The sequence below is a fragment of the Adelges cooleyi genome, unplaced genomic scaffold (genome assembly GCF_023614345.1).
Source record: "Adelges cooleyi isolate 19-005CV unplaced genomic scaffold, UGA_ACOO_1.1 ACOO_flye_CR_arks_rails_tigmint_CR_PRNA_248, whole genome shotgun sequence".
Lineage (NCBI taxonomy): Eukaryota > Metazoa > Arthropoda > Insecta > Hemiptera > Adelgidae > Adelges > Adelges cooleyi.
Genome location: NW_026095913.1, coordinates 2,186,702 through 2,205,518, shown reverse-complemented (window position 1 = coordinate 2,205,518; position 18,817 = coordinate 2,186,702). Strand labels below are relative to the sequence as shown.

The 18,817-nt window shown below is 33.9% G+C and overlaps 1 protein-coding gene and 1 pseudogene across 1 annotated transcript; one reads left to right on the top strand and one right to left on the bottom strand.

Moving 5' to 3' along the window:
• The first annotated feature begins 11,015 nt into the window (after positions 1 to 11,015).
• LOC126837297 (bromodomain-containing protein 4-like) lies at positions 11,016 to 15,857 on the top strand (annotated as a pseudogene).
• LOC126837296 (uncharacterized) lies at positions 11,897 to 14,472 on the bottom strand. Its single transcript, XM_050571139.1, has 3 exons — positions 13,889 to 14,472; positions 12,264 to 12,434; positions 11,897 to 12,194 (listed from the first exon to the last, which is right to left on the bottom strand). Exons 1-3 carry the CDS (start codon positions 13,989 to 13,991, stop codon positions 11,965 to 11,967), a joined length of 504 nt encoding a protein of 167 aa, XP_050427096.1. The 5' UTR covers positions 13,992 to 14,472; the 3' UTR covers positions 11,897 to 11,964.
• Positions 15,858 to 18,817: the final 2,960 nt, after the last annotated feature.

Below are 18,817 nucleotides of genomic sequence, written 5' to 3'. Positions count from 1 at the left end.
CATTATTCTTTAATTCCGTTTCCGTCTATAATTTATTCAAGATAAATTATTATTTAATATTAGTAGTACATTTTAAGTAAAATTTCTGATCTGTATAAAGTTGTTACATGGAGAAATCAGTTCAGCTGTTTAGAACATATATTATTGTGAATAAAACAAATAAAAACAAAAATACACGAATGTAAAACCCATACATTGTCAGTTAAAATTTGAATAGATTAAAACATATTATGTTCAATATTGTAGTTGATCATTTTTTTTTGCACTCAAAATCAACGTAGATAATAATTTGTATTTACAATATTCTTATTTAATTAATGTTTATTGGTTAAACAATATACTTAAACGTCACGTGATCACCAGCGACAGTTACCATCTAATTTTTTAATTATTTTACTACGTATTTAAGTTTTACTCGTGTCACTTAAAAAAAAAAAAAAATGTTTATCCTTGAGGTTAAACCATGTTTGTCATTTGAAGAAAAAAAACCACATAACGATCATATTTCATCCGAAAGTGGGTTACGCCAACCGCAAACACTACAGTACACTCTAAGTCTGGGTTTGACCCGGTAGACCTTAAGTACATTAAGTTATTAATCATAATGTATATACATATAACAGCTATTTATTACCTGGATCAAGGGACTTACACGAATTTACAAACTTTGTATACCGAGTAAGTCATGTTTTAGGGCGAAATCGTTGTACAATACTTTAGTGATGGGTATTAAAAAAAAAAAAAAAAACCAAAACAACAAGTAAGGAATGATGATGTTATTATACAATAATATTGCACTTGAATTAAAATGAAATCAAATAATCCCAAAACGACCGTAGTTGTATAATATATATTGTATGCATTATGTGTCTGCTGGAAAAGTGAAATGTAAATTGAAAAAAAAACAAATAATTTAAGACATTATAATATATAATATTTTTTTTTCTCGAAAACGAACGGGTTATATTTTGTTTTGTCCGTCTGTCGAATCCTCTCCGGTGTACTTTGTTTCATTACTCAAATATAATAACAATAATGATTGTTTGAAGAGCTAATTGTGTTTGACATGTGTGCGTTAAGGCGGTGGACAAGGGCGCGGATCTAGTGTCAAATATCACCACAAGGTTACATAATAAAATCCGAGATGGGCTGCTGATGATTGCTGCTGTTAATCAATCATTATTTGAAATGGAAATAAATAATTTTTGACTGCGACGGGCAGTATTAACAATTTAATCAATTTATTTGAAGAAAAAAACAGTCACCGCTCAAAAGCATAATTTTTTTTTTTTCATTTAATTTTTTAAAATGGAAATGACACGGAAAGTTGTTAAGTTTTTTTTTTTTTTAACTAAATTAGTTTTAGGTAATAATAATTTGCCATTGAATGTTTAGACCCATCGATAACACATTTTTCATTACCCATAATTTAAAGTTTAATGAACTTAGAACGGAGACGATAAAATACTGCATTTCGCACTTTTTTTAAAGTTTAAACGACGAAGTTTAAATTTTTAGTAAATCAATCTTTATTTAAAAAACAAAAACAACTTATAACTGAGACTTGTGTATACAACTATACTTTATTTAATAACAAAGCGTTGTTTTTACAAAAATGCCAGAGAAAAAACCATAAATAAATTAAACGCAGTCACGTAACCTTTTGAAAACAAGAATTAAATAATAATGAAATAATAAAATTCGCAAAACAATAATAAAAATACAATATCAAATATAAAAGCTATATTAAAAAAAATCGAATTCAATAACAGACGATTCAAACAAAAAAAATATAACAGTAATTCAATAAATATATCATCTAAATTATAAATTGACAAACACAAACAAGTCATTAAGTTTTTACTAAATTATAAAAAAAACTACTCTCTCTAGTCTGAGAATTCAAGACTAGAAGTGTTATTTTTGCAAAAATATAATATTAAACATAAATAACTCAAAAGAAACTTTTAAGTTTATATAGATCAAATTAATGCATCCCTTAAAAACTAGTAAACGCAATTCCATTTATGACGAATTGGTCTTTTCGGAACTTATTATAATGCACCAAATGAAGGATGCACCACCTTTAGACAGGAATAAACCAATATCCGTGAATATTTAAACAACCCATAACACAATCACAATATTCTTCATCCTATGTACAATGCAATCCCGTCCTAAATTTTAAAGTTAAATTACTTTAAGAAAAATTGTCCAAAACTGGTTATCGACCAGAAGATAAAAATTTAAATATTGTCTAATATTGTAAAATAACAAGCGAAAATGATTGTCTTACGTTTTAAAATATGTAAATTTTGTATGTGTTTTTCTTGATTTTGAAGGGGAAGCTTTTAAATTGTGCTGGCATTAACACTTCTATGTCCATAAAGAGGGTGAAAATTGTACGAAGAATTAACATTTTCGAAAAGCGCCGGTACTATAGGCAGGTATAGGACGATACAACAAACTGTTACTGATGGGATTACTCTCTGTACTGATAATAAGTCTCAACCTGCTTAAGACACCTTAAGCCGAAGACCACCCGGATCTCGGTGGCGGGCATAATTTCCAGTTAATGACGAAACAGTGTATACAAATGAAATTAAAACACAATAATTGGGATAATAATATTATTACGGTTATGATATATATATATATATTTTTTTTTATTATTTCCTGGAATCGTGCGCGGACGACCGACCGAAATGTGTACTTGGAATAAGTAATTAATCACGTATGTCTAATAATGACTTTTGTTTGTTTCCATTAGAAACGCGTTTGTAGTGATTTCTCAATAGAACCGGACCGGCGTCGATGACAATATTAACGTATACAGGGTGATCGATTTAACCGCGTGAAACACTAATTTTCTTTAACAACAATTGCAGTTTTTTAAGTTAGTTTACGTGGAGACTCTTTGATTTTTTCACAGCGTTCGAATTTTTACTATTTTTTTTCGTAGTAGATTGTTTAACTCTTGAAACCCAAAAGGTATAGTGTATAATTTTAGTTAAATTTTTAGATTAAAAATAAGTGTGACCTAAGAAAGTCGACGGAGCGCTAGAAAATGGTAAACATTTAGTAATGTTTTTATAGTTAACAATTTGAAAACAAGACGAATAAAAATATTTTTTTTACAAATCGTGCAATCGTTTACCGAGGAGGCGAGTGTCCGGCGTCGAACCGATCACCCTGTATGTGTGTTAAAAAATAAATAAAATAAAAAACCCGAATAATATTTGGATCACGAAGTGCGCGATGTTTGCATAACAAAGACGGATTTTTTTTCACCACCAAAAATATATATTTCAATAAAAAAATGTCCCGTGTAGGTAATTTATTATATATATATATATATATGAGCGGTTTGCACAACTCATTGAACGTTCAGTACTGCACCGGAGATCCGAAGAACAATACCCAAAATCAACCGGCTGCTTTTTTTTTGGATATTCTTGGCTACGACGTGATGTTTGTCGCCGGAACCGGTAAGTCGATCCGTGTGTTTTATTATATTATTGTATACCTAGAGAATAATAAAAATCCAATAACATTGTTGTGGTGGTTCATCCGAGTCCCCCATCGTATCGCCGGGTTCGTTTAACACCGAGCGAATTGAAAAAAAAAAAATGAATAAATCAGCAAAACCCTCAAAAGTAAAATAAATAAACGCGTTATCTTCCTTTTTGCGCCGTCGGGCGTGAAAATACTGAAAGCTGGAAATTAACTTATAAACATATACAGAACGATCCTTCCGGTGTAAGACAGTCGGTTTCCCGGAAAATAAGAATATTTTGAAAATTAGTTTTTCCTATACTCAGTACATTTTTTTAACCTTCATCCCTTATACGTAAAACAAGTATGAATCTCGTTTTTTAAAATTTAAATGAGAACATATGTTAGTGATTCAATGTTGGTTTTTTCACCCCTTTCCCTCTAAACGTCTCTCCAAAAGGTGCATATTTTTGAGTAGTTGAACTGATTTTTGTTCGTTAATAGGATTGAAAGCCGGTGGTTTTTGAGGAGTTATATTATAATTTAGACAATATTTAAGGATAAAGCGGTTTTAATAATACAATTTCGACGATGTCAATTTGTTTTCAGGTTATTAGTATTATGTTGAGTGTTATACATTATTTCCTACGAGTAACGCCACATTTGTGGTAAAAAATGTGACAAAGTCGTGCGACTTGGCTGGTCTAATTTTAATTCTGTAAAAATATAATTTGTTGGCTTCTTTATTAGATTATGTTGTAAACCGTTTTTCATTTAAAAAAATTCAGTTTGTTGTAATCAAATAAAAAAAATGTTCTGAATACTAAAACGCAATTTAAATGAGTTGTTAAAGCTTTTCTTTTAATTACGACCCAATTATTTCGTACATTGTTGTTTCATTGGCTTAAAAACTAGTAATGAAGTTTAAATTTTGTTTTACTCCTTAATTACATCCAGTGCTCTTTTTGACAGTCTCTTTTGGATATATTTAGTGGAATTCTCGTCAAATTCTAACGAGATTACTGTAAGTTTTTGGTAAAAGACTACTCAATTTTTTGGTTTTTGTATGAGATAAAAAATAATAATACTTTGTAGTTAAAGCAGTACTCTAATTTATGAAAAGCAGTGTATTTTTCAGTGACGCGATAAAAGCGGATACAAATTAAAACAAAAGTTTCATTTAATACTATGCCTAAAGTTAAAGCACATGTGGTGGAATTTTTGCATTGTTAGTAATATATTTGTTTTTCGGTTGAGTGAAATTTGGTCATTTCATATTCATTATTTGTCCCATCCACAGCTGTTATTTGTTGGCGGGTTTTATGCGTCGTTTTCTGCAGGCCCAAAAACTGCCTGCATAATCGTTGAATTAAGTAATATTTTTCTCTTTTATTAGTAAAAGTCCAATGCTGCAGTTTTAATAAAATTGTATACACCTAATAGTTACCCTAGTGATAATATTATAGTTGTTGTATAAAATAATATTAAAACAAGATTGTGAGTTCATAAAAACGTTATAAAAATAAGTATTTTAATGTCTAATAAATATTAATTTTCATATTAAAGCATATGTATGGATTTTTAGTTTTAATATTTTTTTCTAGACAAAATAATAATATCAAATTTTTTAAACGCGTACATCTTTCTAACAACTGCCCATACGACAATACCGCCGGGCCGGGCGTGGGATGACTTACATTGGAAATACAAACATGGCATACAAAAATTTACCCGTCAAAGGAAGAATACATTTTTATCATAACATTATCTCTACTTACGGTCGGAATAGGTCAATGAGTGGTCGTGTTAGGTCACTTTATTTAACGGCCATATATTTTGTCGGAGTCGGGAAACTCGTTTTAAAACCGCACGTACAAAAGGACAGAAACAAAAGATACCAGGTCACTCGGGCCATGATAATAATTGGCCGTTGGATTTTAACCAAAATATATAGGTCGGTTGCGTGGTAGCCATTCGGTTTGCCCGGGGTTAACCGCTCTGATGTTCTGTAAATCGGCCACTACGTTTAACACAATAATAATATTGCGAGGGCAATCGAATGTCGCGTTTTAATCGGATCGACAGCAATTTAATCGGATTAATACTGCCCCGCCAAAGAGAAACGCACAGTAAACGCCCAAATTTCGATAATTGAGGTATATCCATGAGCCGGATAATTGGATAACCCCGCGTTTCTTTTTCCTAAGGTGACACGCAGTCGGTCCACTAGAAATGCTTCTAAATGTGATTATTGAATGTAGTATCGACCAAAAAACATTGTCCAATACTATGGACAAACACGGTATGTAGAGCATGTCCTAGAGAATAAAGTTGTACTTACAACGCGGAGTTACTGCATATTTTCTTAGTAAACTGATTTCCCAATCCGTATACTGCGTATTTGCCTAGTAATCTTGGCTAAAAAGGCTTTGTAGTATGTACACATGTGGCATGTACCAAAACATTTATTGAGACTTTAGATACTTAGGTAATGACGAAAAACATTATGCGCTTATCATTCTGTTGTCATCAGTAACTACTATCACCACTGATAATTCTGTTATCAGTTACTAACAGTAAAACATAGAAAATTAACTGGCTGAACATGATCTTTATCGAGTTACTGAATATTGTAAAGTCTGTCCAGAAAAATGCAATATCTCCTTAAAATTAAAAAATAATAGGCTAAGTACGAAACAAAGCATTTCGGGAAAAATAATAACTTCAATGTAAAAAACAAAGAAATCGAAAAACCTATTTTTCCAACAATTTGATTTTTGGAGATACTCCATGTCTCTTAAGGAGTGCAGAATTGTAGTCGCTATACAATTTATTAACACCACGTCATTACTTCAGAGTATAAAACCCAAAAGATATCTTGTTTTGTTTTTCATTTATCCCAAAACCCAATTTTAGTGGAATGAGGTCCAGTGGTGTGAGAATTTGACAGGATGATTAATCCTATCCGGGCCCATCCTATCTCCAAGGTTATTACTGAAAATAAGCTGCTACCCAGACAAAGTCAACGTTAAGGTTGGTTTTAGACGGAATATAGCAAGGTTATACAAATATTGCTTATATCAACCCTACCATATACCCGTGTCACTATTTTTCAAGCGAAAAAATCTTAAGGCAAATAAGGGGTGTGAGGAAATTACTATAAACTGATTTTTTACCTTTTGAAGTACATTAAAGTTTCTGATTGACCCATTTTGTCATTTTATAATTTGTTATGCTTTTATAGTTAATCCCGCATATTGATTATATATTAAAATATGTTATTTATTTTATTATAAGGCTATTGATTGATTGATCTTACCTTTGTTATCTAAAATTATTAATACGTATGTGAGGTTAGTCTCTCCCCCTCTATTTTATTAAAATCTACCCAAACAATTGCGAGGATTTGTAAGTAATTCATAAGTAAGTTTTTAAAATTTGTATGTTAATTTCCAACCCTCAAAATGTTCAAAATGTACTCATTATATCCAAATCAACTCGGACTAATTATTATAAGTCATAAATAGGAACTTTTGAGTAATTGTAAGTAGGTTTTTGAAACGTGTACTCAGCTGCGACATAATGGTGATTATTTTGGACATATTTTGTTGGCGGACAGTGATTGTCAATGACACAATGTAATGTAACCACTGAACCCAATTGAAAAATGTCCCGACCTGGGAGGCAGCCATTTTGTGTACCAATTTCATAGAAAGTAAAAATGCTACGTTACTTTTCCATGATACATATTAAAATTTTAGGTTAAGCTGTTGTCATATTATGTTTGATAAATCATAGAAAAAACAAAAAAATATCATGGACAAAACAATAACTGTTCACAAAATGGCGGCCTCCTAGTAGGAACTGGTGGACATTTTCATATGCAATCGATAGTAGGCAATCGAAACACGCTGAAAGCAACGGTGAAACGAGAAGCTTTTTTTATAGTTGTGTCGTACAACCCGCGGCAATTGGTTTATTTTTTACACCGGTCGACGGTTTCGCGTTTTAAAGATTCGCTTTGTGACCGGACTCGAACTGCGGATCCACGGCGAAGACGTGCAAGTGTTTTTCTAACATTTTCGTTTTGTCCACCAAGTATCCGGCCTCGGATTTGCCAATTCGCATAGCCACCGGAACCAATTTGGCGTAGTTGTCGATTACGGATTTGATTCGATTTTGACAAAACCCAATTTGGCCGTCGCGTTCGCCGATCGTTTGCAGTTTTTCCGCCAGCAGGTCCTTGAGCGAGCTCGGCCCGACTTTGCGGGTCACGCCCCGGTTTGTCGGGGGCCGTTGCGTTGGTGGTTTTCCTCGCTGTTGACCAGGAGTACAAAAATAAGTAAAATACTGTGCAAGAATGCGAAGGGTCGACCTCAGCAGCGTGACTAGAACGACGGGAATTACATTTCTCCGGTACGTATCCCCTTCATACGTTTTTAAAGCTGTCCCCGGGCAGCAACATTTTTTTTTCACCCTCCCCCCACTACTTAAAAATTAGTTTAATTATAAGCAGAGCATAGTCTAATATATGGAGGAGCAGTTTCATCGACTTAACAGCTCTTCAATGGTTGCAATTTTCAGTGCGCCAATAAAAATGTTGTAACGGTAGTTGGTAAATAATTGTGGTGACACTACTTGTGTTATGATTTAATGTAAACTATGCAAGTAAGTTGTCAAAGTATAATTTTTATGTGTACAGTAGTTTTTTTTAATGACTATGGTCAAACTGAAAATTGCAACTTTTGTTGAATCAATGTGGAATGCAGGCGGTACAGGGGACGGCTTATTACTCTATGATGTAGAGCCTTCTACCCCGCAATTACAAACTACTGTTACACTCCGTCCCTTTCTCTCCGGTGACTACGGCTATCACATTACCGTATAAAATTAATTTTTTATCTATTGTTAAGGATTATACTGTGCAGTGTTTAACAACTTAAAAAAATATTTTTTTATTTTTATTTAAAGTGGTCACACTGCCGGTCGCCTACTTAATTGCTTCGTGAGCTGAGTATTGAGCATTATAAAATAATGTTACAGCCACAGATAAATATTTTAATCTAGATATCAGACTATGAATTTAGACGTATTTTCAAAAAATAAAATTGGCGGCCATATGCAGTGCGTACATTATGTTACCAATATTTCACTGTGGTAATGAGATATAAGGTGTACTTAGTGTAAGGTATATTACTATAAGGTGTGTTAATATCGTTATAATATTATCCCAATGTAATATTGATAACACAATATAAACATTGACCACACAGCATATGGCCGCCAAGTACAGAATAGATAAAAGCAGAAAGGTCACTTTTAATGTAAACAAAAAAATGACCATTTTTTAGAGATCTAATTAGTGGTGTAGCCTTAACAAGATGGCCGCCGCGTTTTTGTGCGATAAGTATCTTCCCTGTGTTACGTTTTATCAGTGTCCGAGGCTTGCGCAAGCTTCTGTGCAAACATCGAAGTCGGCTATCTAGGTTAATATATAATCAGCCGGTTTCACCAACTATTATTAAATACACTCCTAACACAATGTTAGTTAACAATTCATTTAAATTTAACATCCGGTTAAATTAAGTAAGTTTCACCATAACATTGTTAAGTTAACGAAGTGTTACTTGGATTACTAAAGCGGTTACCTCGATTCCAACGTTCTCATCGGTTATCACGAAATGTGATAACCGATAAGTGATAATATTATAATTTTATAATCAAAACTCAACAAGTAATGTACGATCTATGCCAATTAACTTTTTAACAAACCGATTTCGGCTGATTAACTTGACAACGTGTTAAGGCCAACAAATCTCGATGAAACCCAAATTTCACTAAATAATTGTTAAACGTAATTGACAATAAGTTAAATCCTTAACAAATGTCGGTGAAATCGGCTGATTACATATCTGTGGGGTCACGGGTCTGTAAATATACGTTTACTCTATGCTGTTGACTAATCGGTTTTTGCCGGGTTTTCCTCTTGGCCGTCGCCGCCGCTATCTGCTCGTCGTGTTCGCCTTTCAATTTCGCCTTTGACTCGCTCACATCGGTTTCGCAACGGTCTCGCACGTTTTTAATCTGCAAGTCCAATTGCCGACGGTGTAATGCAATTCGTCCGCGGTAGTTCTCGGCCATTTCCGCGAGTTCCCATTCCATTTCGCGGTTAAACGACCGTCTCAACTCGCCGTGTCTGTCACTGACGGAAACGTCGAAGTCCTCCAACACAGCCTGCTTGACGGCCAGTTCTTTCTGCCGGATTTTTCCCGCGCACGTGTTCGCGGCGCTCTTCGCGGTAACGGCCACGGCGTTCTGTTTGGAAGGTTAGGTTAGGTTTAAAAAATGCATTTGAAAATCAATTCGAAGACGCTTCGAAGACGCGAACAAGTCCAATGTATACTTATCGTCACGGATTAGATAAAACCAGACGGTGCACTTAATTGTTATTAATGACTGACAACAGCGCTGAAACCCTGCTCGACTCAGTGCGACTACGTTCTAGAAATTAAATTATTGTACACGCCGTTTTACTATAATATATATCGGCGATAACAATCTAAAAATGCAGTGATGCTCAGTGAACATAATTTGTCACAAGGAATTTTTTTTCTACCCGTTTTGGTTTGTTCACATTTTCAGCTATCACATTGCATTAATAAGGTGTGCACTATCTGGTTTTGTCTATCAGTGGTATTAGAGTATATTGTTTTGGATGAGAGAATATTTCGTTTACTTATTCATAATACATTGCAAATATGCCTGTAAATAATCATATTTTTATTGAATATGTATTAATTTTAAGAGAGGCTTTTTAAAATTTACTACATTCAAATTAATTACCAAAGAAATGGCGAGCGATAATATTAATATATTAAAACATATTTTATGTAACATTTTATCTCAACTTTCTGAACAAAATATTAGAAAAATTCTCAAATTTTGGGCAACACGAAAATCCAATTATTTAGATTATAAACTCAATTTGAATGACATTTTTACTTAAAAAAAATTAATCACTATTTTTTCCAGAAGGCCGAGATTATTTTACATAGGAAACTGATTTTTAATAAAAAAATTTAAACACCGAAGATACTATAAAAAAATGATAAAAAACTAAATTGAAATGTCTTATTCGGCTCCATTTTGGTTTTACAAAATTTAATAGGAAAAGAAAATTTATAAGGGACTTTGGCAGGGGTCATGTCCAGTTTTGCTGCGTGGAATTGGCCAATGAAAAACAAGTTTTAAAAACGATGATGTTACATCGACACGTTTTCGACTAATAACGACCTATACATGACCGTGTACTTAACCGTAGCACTTGAGTTCACTCTACCAAAGATAAGAATGTCCCTTAAAAGCGTACAGTTACCAGCTGTTATCGGTGACAACAAGTCTACAAACCATTGTGTAGACAGAGCGAAAATAACACTATTTCATATTAATCTGCTTGTTTCAGACGGTGAAAGGTTTTTTATTTGCAAGTGTAAACATATTTTGTCTGCAGGTAACGACATTGACATTTCCGAATGTATTTATGCTCTGTCAAACCAATTGCATTTGCACACAATTCGCATTTTATAAAACAATATTTTAACTTAAATGTTAAGTGCAAAGTGTGTCATTTGTCTTATGCGCGTTGTTTGCAATCGTCACAGTGTCACATAAATGTCTTATTATACACCATAGAGGAAGTCAACAATGATTTGTCTGGGAGCACTAGACAAATTCAAGTTCATATTTTATTACAATTGACAAAACAACAAATACAAGGTATTTTTTAACATGATTGAAGTGTAGAAGTGGAACTGACGGTTGCCACTCGTTTTATACTTACTTTACACAAAAATCATATTTATAAATTACAGTAAACATATTTTTAACAAACTGATGACGTTATATTGTTTTCCATTCGACAAACAGTAGTTTTATTTAATATACATAATTTAACATGATTTACAGATGCTTGATGTGTTGTATTATGTCAATTTATATACATTTGCAATTTTAAAAGTTATTTATAATATTGACATGTGCGCATGCGAATATGAGTTTTACCGAAGATTATTACAATACTATCGTTATTGTACGATATGCGGATGGAATATATAATACCTATAGAGGCTAAGGACGTTTTGATCTTATGCGCAATGACTGGCAAAAGGTTTCAGATTAATTGATGAGATATTGTTTTAGTCACCCAACGAATTTGAAACGTGTACACCGTTGTCAATTCGAAATAATTAAATGAAACAATTCTGTTGGAATAATTTATACACTGTTATACGACTTCATTATTCAGTATTGTAGTTTAAGGTAAAACAAATATTTATTATCCGAATTGTCATCCGATAGAACTGTGGTAAAAAAAAAAGTTATAAATGTGGTTCGTTTTTAAATTACAAATTATTACTATTTGACCAATAAACGGTGGAAATAAATTATAATATTTTTCTCAGCGTTTCTCTAAAGTTTCTTGGTTCGGTTACTCACCAAGAAAATATCGTTGATTTCGTTTAAGAAATTGTAGATTTTCTGCTCGTATTTCGTCTTAACGTCGGACCTCAACTGGTCGACGTCTTCTTGTAATTTGTACGTCATCCGCTCGTCCATGGCCGTCAGTTTCCTGTCGAAGGCCTCTCTCATTTTACTTTCTTGTGAGCCTATCACTTGGTTTTCTATGTCGGCGCCCATATCTAAACCGACACCGTTGAAATTACTGTTGGACGACTCAAGCGAACTTATTTAAACTCTGTGGAGAATACCCAAAATAAATTGATGGCTTTCCGCCTGAAGTAATTGTGATCGTTCCGGCGGGCTAAGGTCTGCCACAGTGTCCGCTAATGCAGAATCCGATTGATGTTCTTCGTTGATGGAACCTAGCGTTGTTTCTTTGCTTTTCGAGCCGATTTTCGACCTAAGGCTGGACGACAAACCTAGTACACAACGTTTAATTAATAAAAAAAAAAAAATAAATAATATGGTATTATTATCTGACTAATAAAAATAAAACAAGCTTACAACTGACAACGAGCAAATAAAATATATATTTTACTTGCTATGCAAATAACTACTTCTTCTTCTTTTATTCTAATTTTATAACTTAATCACACTGACGAACAAAGCCGGTTCTACCTCTCACCATCTAGAGCTGATTCCCTCCAATCTTAATCTGGATCTCTTCTGCTTACTTAATTTCTAATCTGATCCTCCCATCTTGCACTTGGACACCCTAATGGTCGTTTCCCCAAAAGATCACCTACTTTCCTTCACAGGTGTCCTGCCCACCTGTATTTGTATGGAAAACGAGTCCAAAGATTCTGCTTAAAATCTTTCTTTCGAAGATAAGTAACTTGTGCTCTTTAGTTGTACTCATATCCAAGCCTCACAACCTTACAACCGGTCTGCTTATAGTAGGATATAATAATTGTATCATAAAATGAATTCCTTTTTGCTCTATTCGACTTTTTCCGGTGACTTTTTCCATTGAACAAAATAGGTGACAGAGCGTCCTCCCTCTTAATCCTGAGTTTACTAAAGTTCCCTTTGATATTCAATTACCAATATTTACTTTGATCTCCGAGTTCATAGTACTGGATTTCACTAGATTAATTAATTTTCGGAGTAATCCACATTCGATTAACATTTTCGATAAAGTTTCCCTATGGATGCAATCATAAGCCCTTTTGAAGTGTACGAACAAAACAAATATCTGTATAAACCCGGTTTGCAATGCCTCTATAATTGTCACAGAGTTGAGTATCACCCTTTTTTTATGTATATGTATAATTAAATCTGTTATCCAATATTCTGAATCACATTCCGTTCGCCGAATTGTTTACTGTTAAATAAATGCCAATAACTGTTTTTGGAGTTCTATTTCTAAGTATATATTATTATGTTTTAAGCGAATTGCACATTTTGTATTGTAATGATACTTTTCCAAACAGTAGATGCCGTTGACTAAAAACGCGGTTAATATGAAATCACCGATAAAAGTTACAACATTTTACAGTTGCTTAGAAACTAGTAACAAATCAATATAATAACTCAAATTTCAATAGTATTTTTAAATAATTTCAAGTCATATCCGAAGTAAAAATAAAATATTACAAAAGCCAAGGAAGGATTTGGGTGTGACATTTCTAAAAGGAAAAAAACCCTTATTTAAAATACATTCTGTCCATGATTGTTGTTGTTGAAACGACCTAAAAATTGTACATATAAGTTTCCGAAACATTATTATATTCCAGAATTTTCGCAAATAGAAATTGGCGTGGGTTATTAAAATTTGTTGAAAACCTAACAAATGACTTACAATTTACTAATATGTATAACGGTAGTTTCTACAACAGTTTATTTCATAACTGTATTAGTAAGATAATATTACTTTTCTGTGTTGATTCAGTCTCATTTGAGTTTTCGGCTATGTGTTCCGGGTCATTGATTGAAATTTCACTTATATTTTCCTGGACTTCAACGATTGACGACATTTTGTCGGTACACGTTTGAAATAAAAAAAAAATCGCGAATTATTTGCCGTTGTTTTTTAACATACCTTAGCAACATGGCTTGCCGTTTTAAATAATAGACAAAGATGTTTATCAACTAATAAAAAACCCAAAAATAAAAAAACATATCCATAATGGTTTATCGCGCCCGTTATTTTTGTACGATTATGTAAAACTAGTTGTTGGTCTTGTGCGTAGTCCATGCTAGTCTATTCGAACAATTAAACTGAGTAAAACTTTTGATACGACGTCGGCTGTTGCTAGGACATATTTTTGGATTTGAATGGCTATGTAATTTTTTCTGGAACCTTTGGTAATGGTATTTGGCAAGTTTTGTAATTGTAAGCAGTTGGAGATATTTGTGGGAAGAGTCATTTGAGATATACCATGGAGCACCACTTGGGAATCTTTCTTTTTTATTCGAAGGGGTAGGGGATGTTCGAGGGTTTGGCAAGACCCCAGAATTCCGATACCGTATACAGGTCTTATAATAGATTATATTAAGACTTTATGGTTATGACATAATTTAGATTAAAAGATATGTCTAAACAAATGAAGACGGGAAATTTTAAACTTAAAACTTGTTATAATTTGTGTTTATCGTCTACCGTTTTTTTTTCCAGTAGTGGCCACGACAACGCTATTGGCCCTGGTTGGAGCTTGGTCGCTGCAGTTGCCGCAATTTTACCAGGCGCCGTCTTTACCTTTTCGAGGTTATTACCACGACGAACCGCCGCGCTTTTTTCTAGAAAACCATTTCCGGCATCCGTTCCAATTCTACCAATCCCCCGGTATAAGTGTACCGCAACCACCAGCAACCACACTACCACCACCACCGCCACCGCCGCCGCCACCAAATCCGTCACTGCAACCTAGGTCGGTGCCTGCCCAAGTCACCAACGTGCACCACCACGTGTTTTACTACTATTATTTACCGGCATGGTGGAATCAACCCCTAGGCCTAGGGCTACCCCTACTCCAACGGCGACCGGTAGCGGATTGCCAAACAAGCAGCTGTGCGTAGGAGACGATGGCGCAGACGTCGCGGTCGTTTCCCCGCCAATGTACCTTCCGCCTCCGGCTGCGCCGCCGACTGAACTTCCGTCTCTGCCGGATCCTCCTTCGACTCAAGCGCCATGTGACGACACCGTAGTCGTGGACAATGTGGACAACTTGTTGGACTACCCTTTCGGCAGGTCCGCGAAGACGACCAAGCAAACGATTCAAAGTCAATCGTACCAGAACCCAGGACAGCAGTTGCAGCTGCAGCAGATTCAGGAGGGCCAACAGATCCCACAACAACAGACCATCCAGCAGAGTCAGTGGATCCCACAGCAGCAGCAGAACATCCAGCAGCGCCAACAGGACCACCAGCAAATCCCACAACAACTGACCGTCCAACAGAGTCAGTGGATCCCACAGCAGCAGCAGCAGCACATCCAGCAGCGCCAACAGAACCACCAGCAGGTCCAACAGCAGCAGCAGCAACAGCAACAGCAACAGTACTTACAACAACAGCTGCATCGTAAACTCGTGTCTAGTCGAAACGAAGGAAACGTTGCTGAAAAGAAAAATGGTTTTGTCTTAGCCAATTTTTTACTACCGCCGGATCATTGAAATATAAATGTAAATCAATGTAATTCAAATAGTCTCAACTTGAACGACTTCTCTGTCTTTACTGAATCGTTAAATAATTATTATCAAAATACTTGTTGTTCAATAGAGTGTTGTATTCAGTAAATTTAACTGACTAAATATTTCGAAAAACTGTAATGAATATATTTTGTTATTTCTCCAGAACTTAATAGGTAACATTATGCTTTTTTGCACAATAATTGAAGGGTGGGTGCCTAGAGTAACGTTGCATGTTACATTTTTAAAATTTTACATGGGAACTTTTTTAATTTTTATATTTGCCCTTTAAGCTGTTAAAGGTTACAAGGGTTTTACACTAAATTCTGCACTATCAATAAATTTAAAAACTAACTCTTAGGTATTCCAATCCAGTTGGTCTCAAAGAACATTGCTCCAACCACCCATTTAGTTATTATTTTCCTTTTGCTATTTCTCATGTAAGTAACCTCGGATACTCTACCTCTACCACAATACATGTTCGTTAAAGATGCAACACCACCCATCTCATTTTTTTTCAACTTTCGAGGAAAACAAAAAACAATCAGTTTCAATAACATAAAAACTATGTCATCAATTTTTCGCTTATAGTGTTATCTATTGACTAAATCTGAGCCCACCAGTCGAAATTGAAATAAAACAGTGTGGCCAACTTGATTTGGCCAAAAAATTAAGTATGCGGTGTTGTAATCTCAAGCGACGGCATCACATTCTATCAATTTTCTCCTATCCGTCTCCACTCAAATCTTTTATATCCGTATTACTATTTTAATACTGAAGGTGACCACTTTTCGCGCAATGTGACCTAGATACAACGTATTACAACGACAACATAATAATATATAGAATTCAATATTTATCTGCTCGCGTCCCCGACACCACCTTGGATAAAAAATATAATAATAGTAAAAATAAAATGGATTACGTTAAGCGTGTGTGTGTGTGCCGTTAATCGCTCTGTCGGATCGCGAGAATAGTAGGTAATTTCATGCATGCACGAGCATTAGACGTATAATGTTTTTTTATATTAAAAGCCATAAAATAAAAAAGGCGGCTCTTAAATTAAAACGAAGAAAAAAGGCGAATAATATTTGATATTTTCCGCACTGAGCGTCTAATATCATAAATATTGCACGGCGGGCAAATCAATTTTTAAACTGCTCTGGGATCCAGCAATGAGTAAAATATTAGTATAACAGCGCACTACATAGTAGACATTATAATATCCGTACGATGGCGGGCACTTATAATAACGAGTATGAAGCGCTTGTGATCCAACACAACGGTAATATTAAATTGCCCACAATAGATTATGTTCATATTTGCATACTTGATGTTATTATCTCCACCGCCGAGAGATAATAACTGCTTGTGATGCTTGGAAGACTTTTTTTTTTTACCTTCGATGCGTAGCTACAAAGAGCGGTTATTATTGTTATTACAATTATTTGGTGTTTTTTTTTGTGTACTTTATTTAACACTGGACCGATTTACTCGATCGGCATGACTATATTCAAGGGATGGGAAAGCTTAAAAATTCCAAACCTTTATCCTCCAAATCGGGAAAACAAAAAAATGTAATTTTCGAAATTACCAACTTTAAATTTCTATAAATAATTTTTAAAAAAAATCAGATCGAAATTAAAAAGGAATGTTAACTAGATGTGTCACGAAAATTATTCAAATGTTTTGAAATAATGACAGACAAGTGGCTCTTAGCTACCTATTTGAACTCAGAAAATGAGTGTATTACATAGTATATTTTCCTGAATCACCCTGTATACTGCAGAGCAATAAAATATTTTATAACATTAGGATTTTTTCGGATTAACCTTACCGTTTGCGATAAGTTTCTTGGCGTTTGCAAAATGATGCAATAGTGTCACATTCGACGGCAACAACGGCGTTAAGGAGCATTAAACAGCTATTAAGTAGGTATTATCGTATGGAAGAGTTTAATTTTTTTGTTTACTTTCGAAGGCGGTGATTATTTTTTTTTTTTTACTTTCATCACGTTTTATGGCAAACCGCCAAACACCCTAAGCTTTGGAATAGTTATAAAATTATTATTATTATTATTACTATTATTACAGTGCCCACGATTGCCCGTTGTACTAGGCACAAGGCCGCGGCGAGCGTCACGTCTCGTCCGCATTATCTTTATACAGCTATAATGTGTGATTTGGCTTTTTAATATTACACACATTATGAAGTCGTGACTGTGGCCGGATGAACTCTCGCGCCCTATTTAATAAATATAAATATATATTATATGTATGTATGTATTATAGTAGTCGGTTGCAAAATATGAAGTTACGACACATACCCGCGGTCAGTGGGTCCTCCGTTGTCGAGAAAGGAAGACACAGTGTTGTATAAAATATACAGTGTGATTATAACCGTAGATCGTAAAAAAAAAAAACAGATAGGGCGTCAAGCTTGACGCCTTTGAATATATATTTAACATTTTCGACGTTATACGGGGTCTTTACTTTAATGGTGATAAAATATACAGGTTGGGCGGTTGTCAGAGGGTTGACAAAACAGGCGCTTAATACAATTTTTTAACTGTGTACAACGTTTTTTTTGGTAGAAATAATGTTATTGTTATGATATCAAGTATTTACACTATATTTCAAGAACATTTTACATACATTTCAAAGTAAAATTGTAAAATATAATAACTTATTATGAAGTATACTGGTTTTTATTCATGTTTAAAAAATGTATAAGTTTATTCATTTTTGCACGTACTTTTAAGATGTCGTTAACATTACTTATTATTACTACAACAAATTTTGATTAAAGTTATCCTTTAAAGGCTATATAAAACCAATATATATATATATATATATATATATTGTTATTATAATAGTTTGACTTAGTTTTAAAATATTTTTAAGTTAAATTATGTCTTTTTTAGCGATACAAACGTTTTGTTCCAAGAACAATATTTTATATCGTCACAAAAGGTATAAATTAATTTGAAATTGTTTTTATTGACTTTTATTTTACATACTCAATTCAGTTGATTTTAAACATAAGGCTATTTTGATCAACATTTGTTGTAATTATAAACAAAAATTGTAAGTTTTGGACTGGTAACGGTTTCAATCGGATGTAACTTGATAAAATCCATACTTTTCGTTAAAATATATCAAGAGAGGGATTTTGAG

Bases quoted from the DNA above. Each gene is read 5' to 3' on its own strand.
- LOC126837296 (XM_050571139.1), bottom strand. From the start codon at position 13,991: ATGTCGTCAATCGTTGAAGTCCAGGAAAATATAAGTGAAATTTCAATC. The intron at 12,435-13,888 runs GTAATATTATCT...GTTGTGTACTAG, and splicing joins GACTGAATCAACACAGAAAA to GTTTGTCGTCCAGCCTTAGG. The intron at 12,195-12,263 runs GTATTCTCCACA...GTGTCGGTTTAG, and splicing joins AAGCCATCAATTTATTTTGG to ATATGGGCGCCGACATAGAA.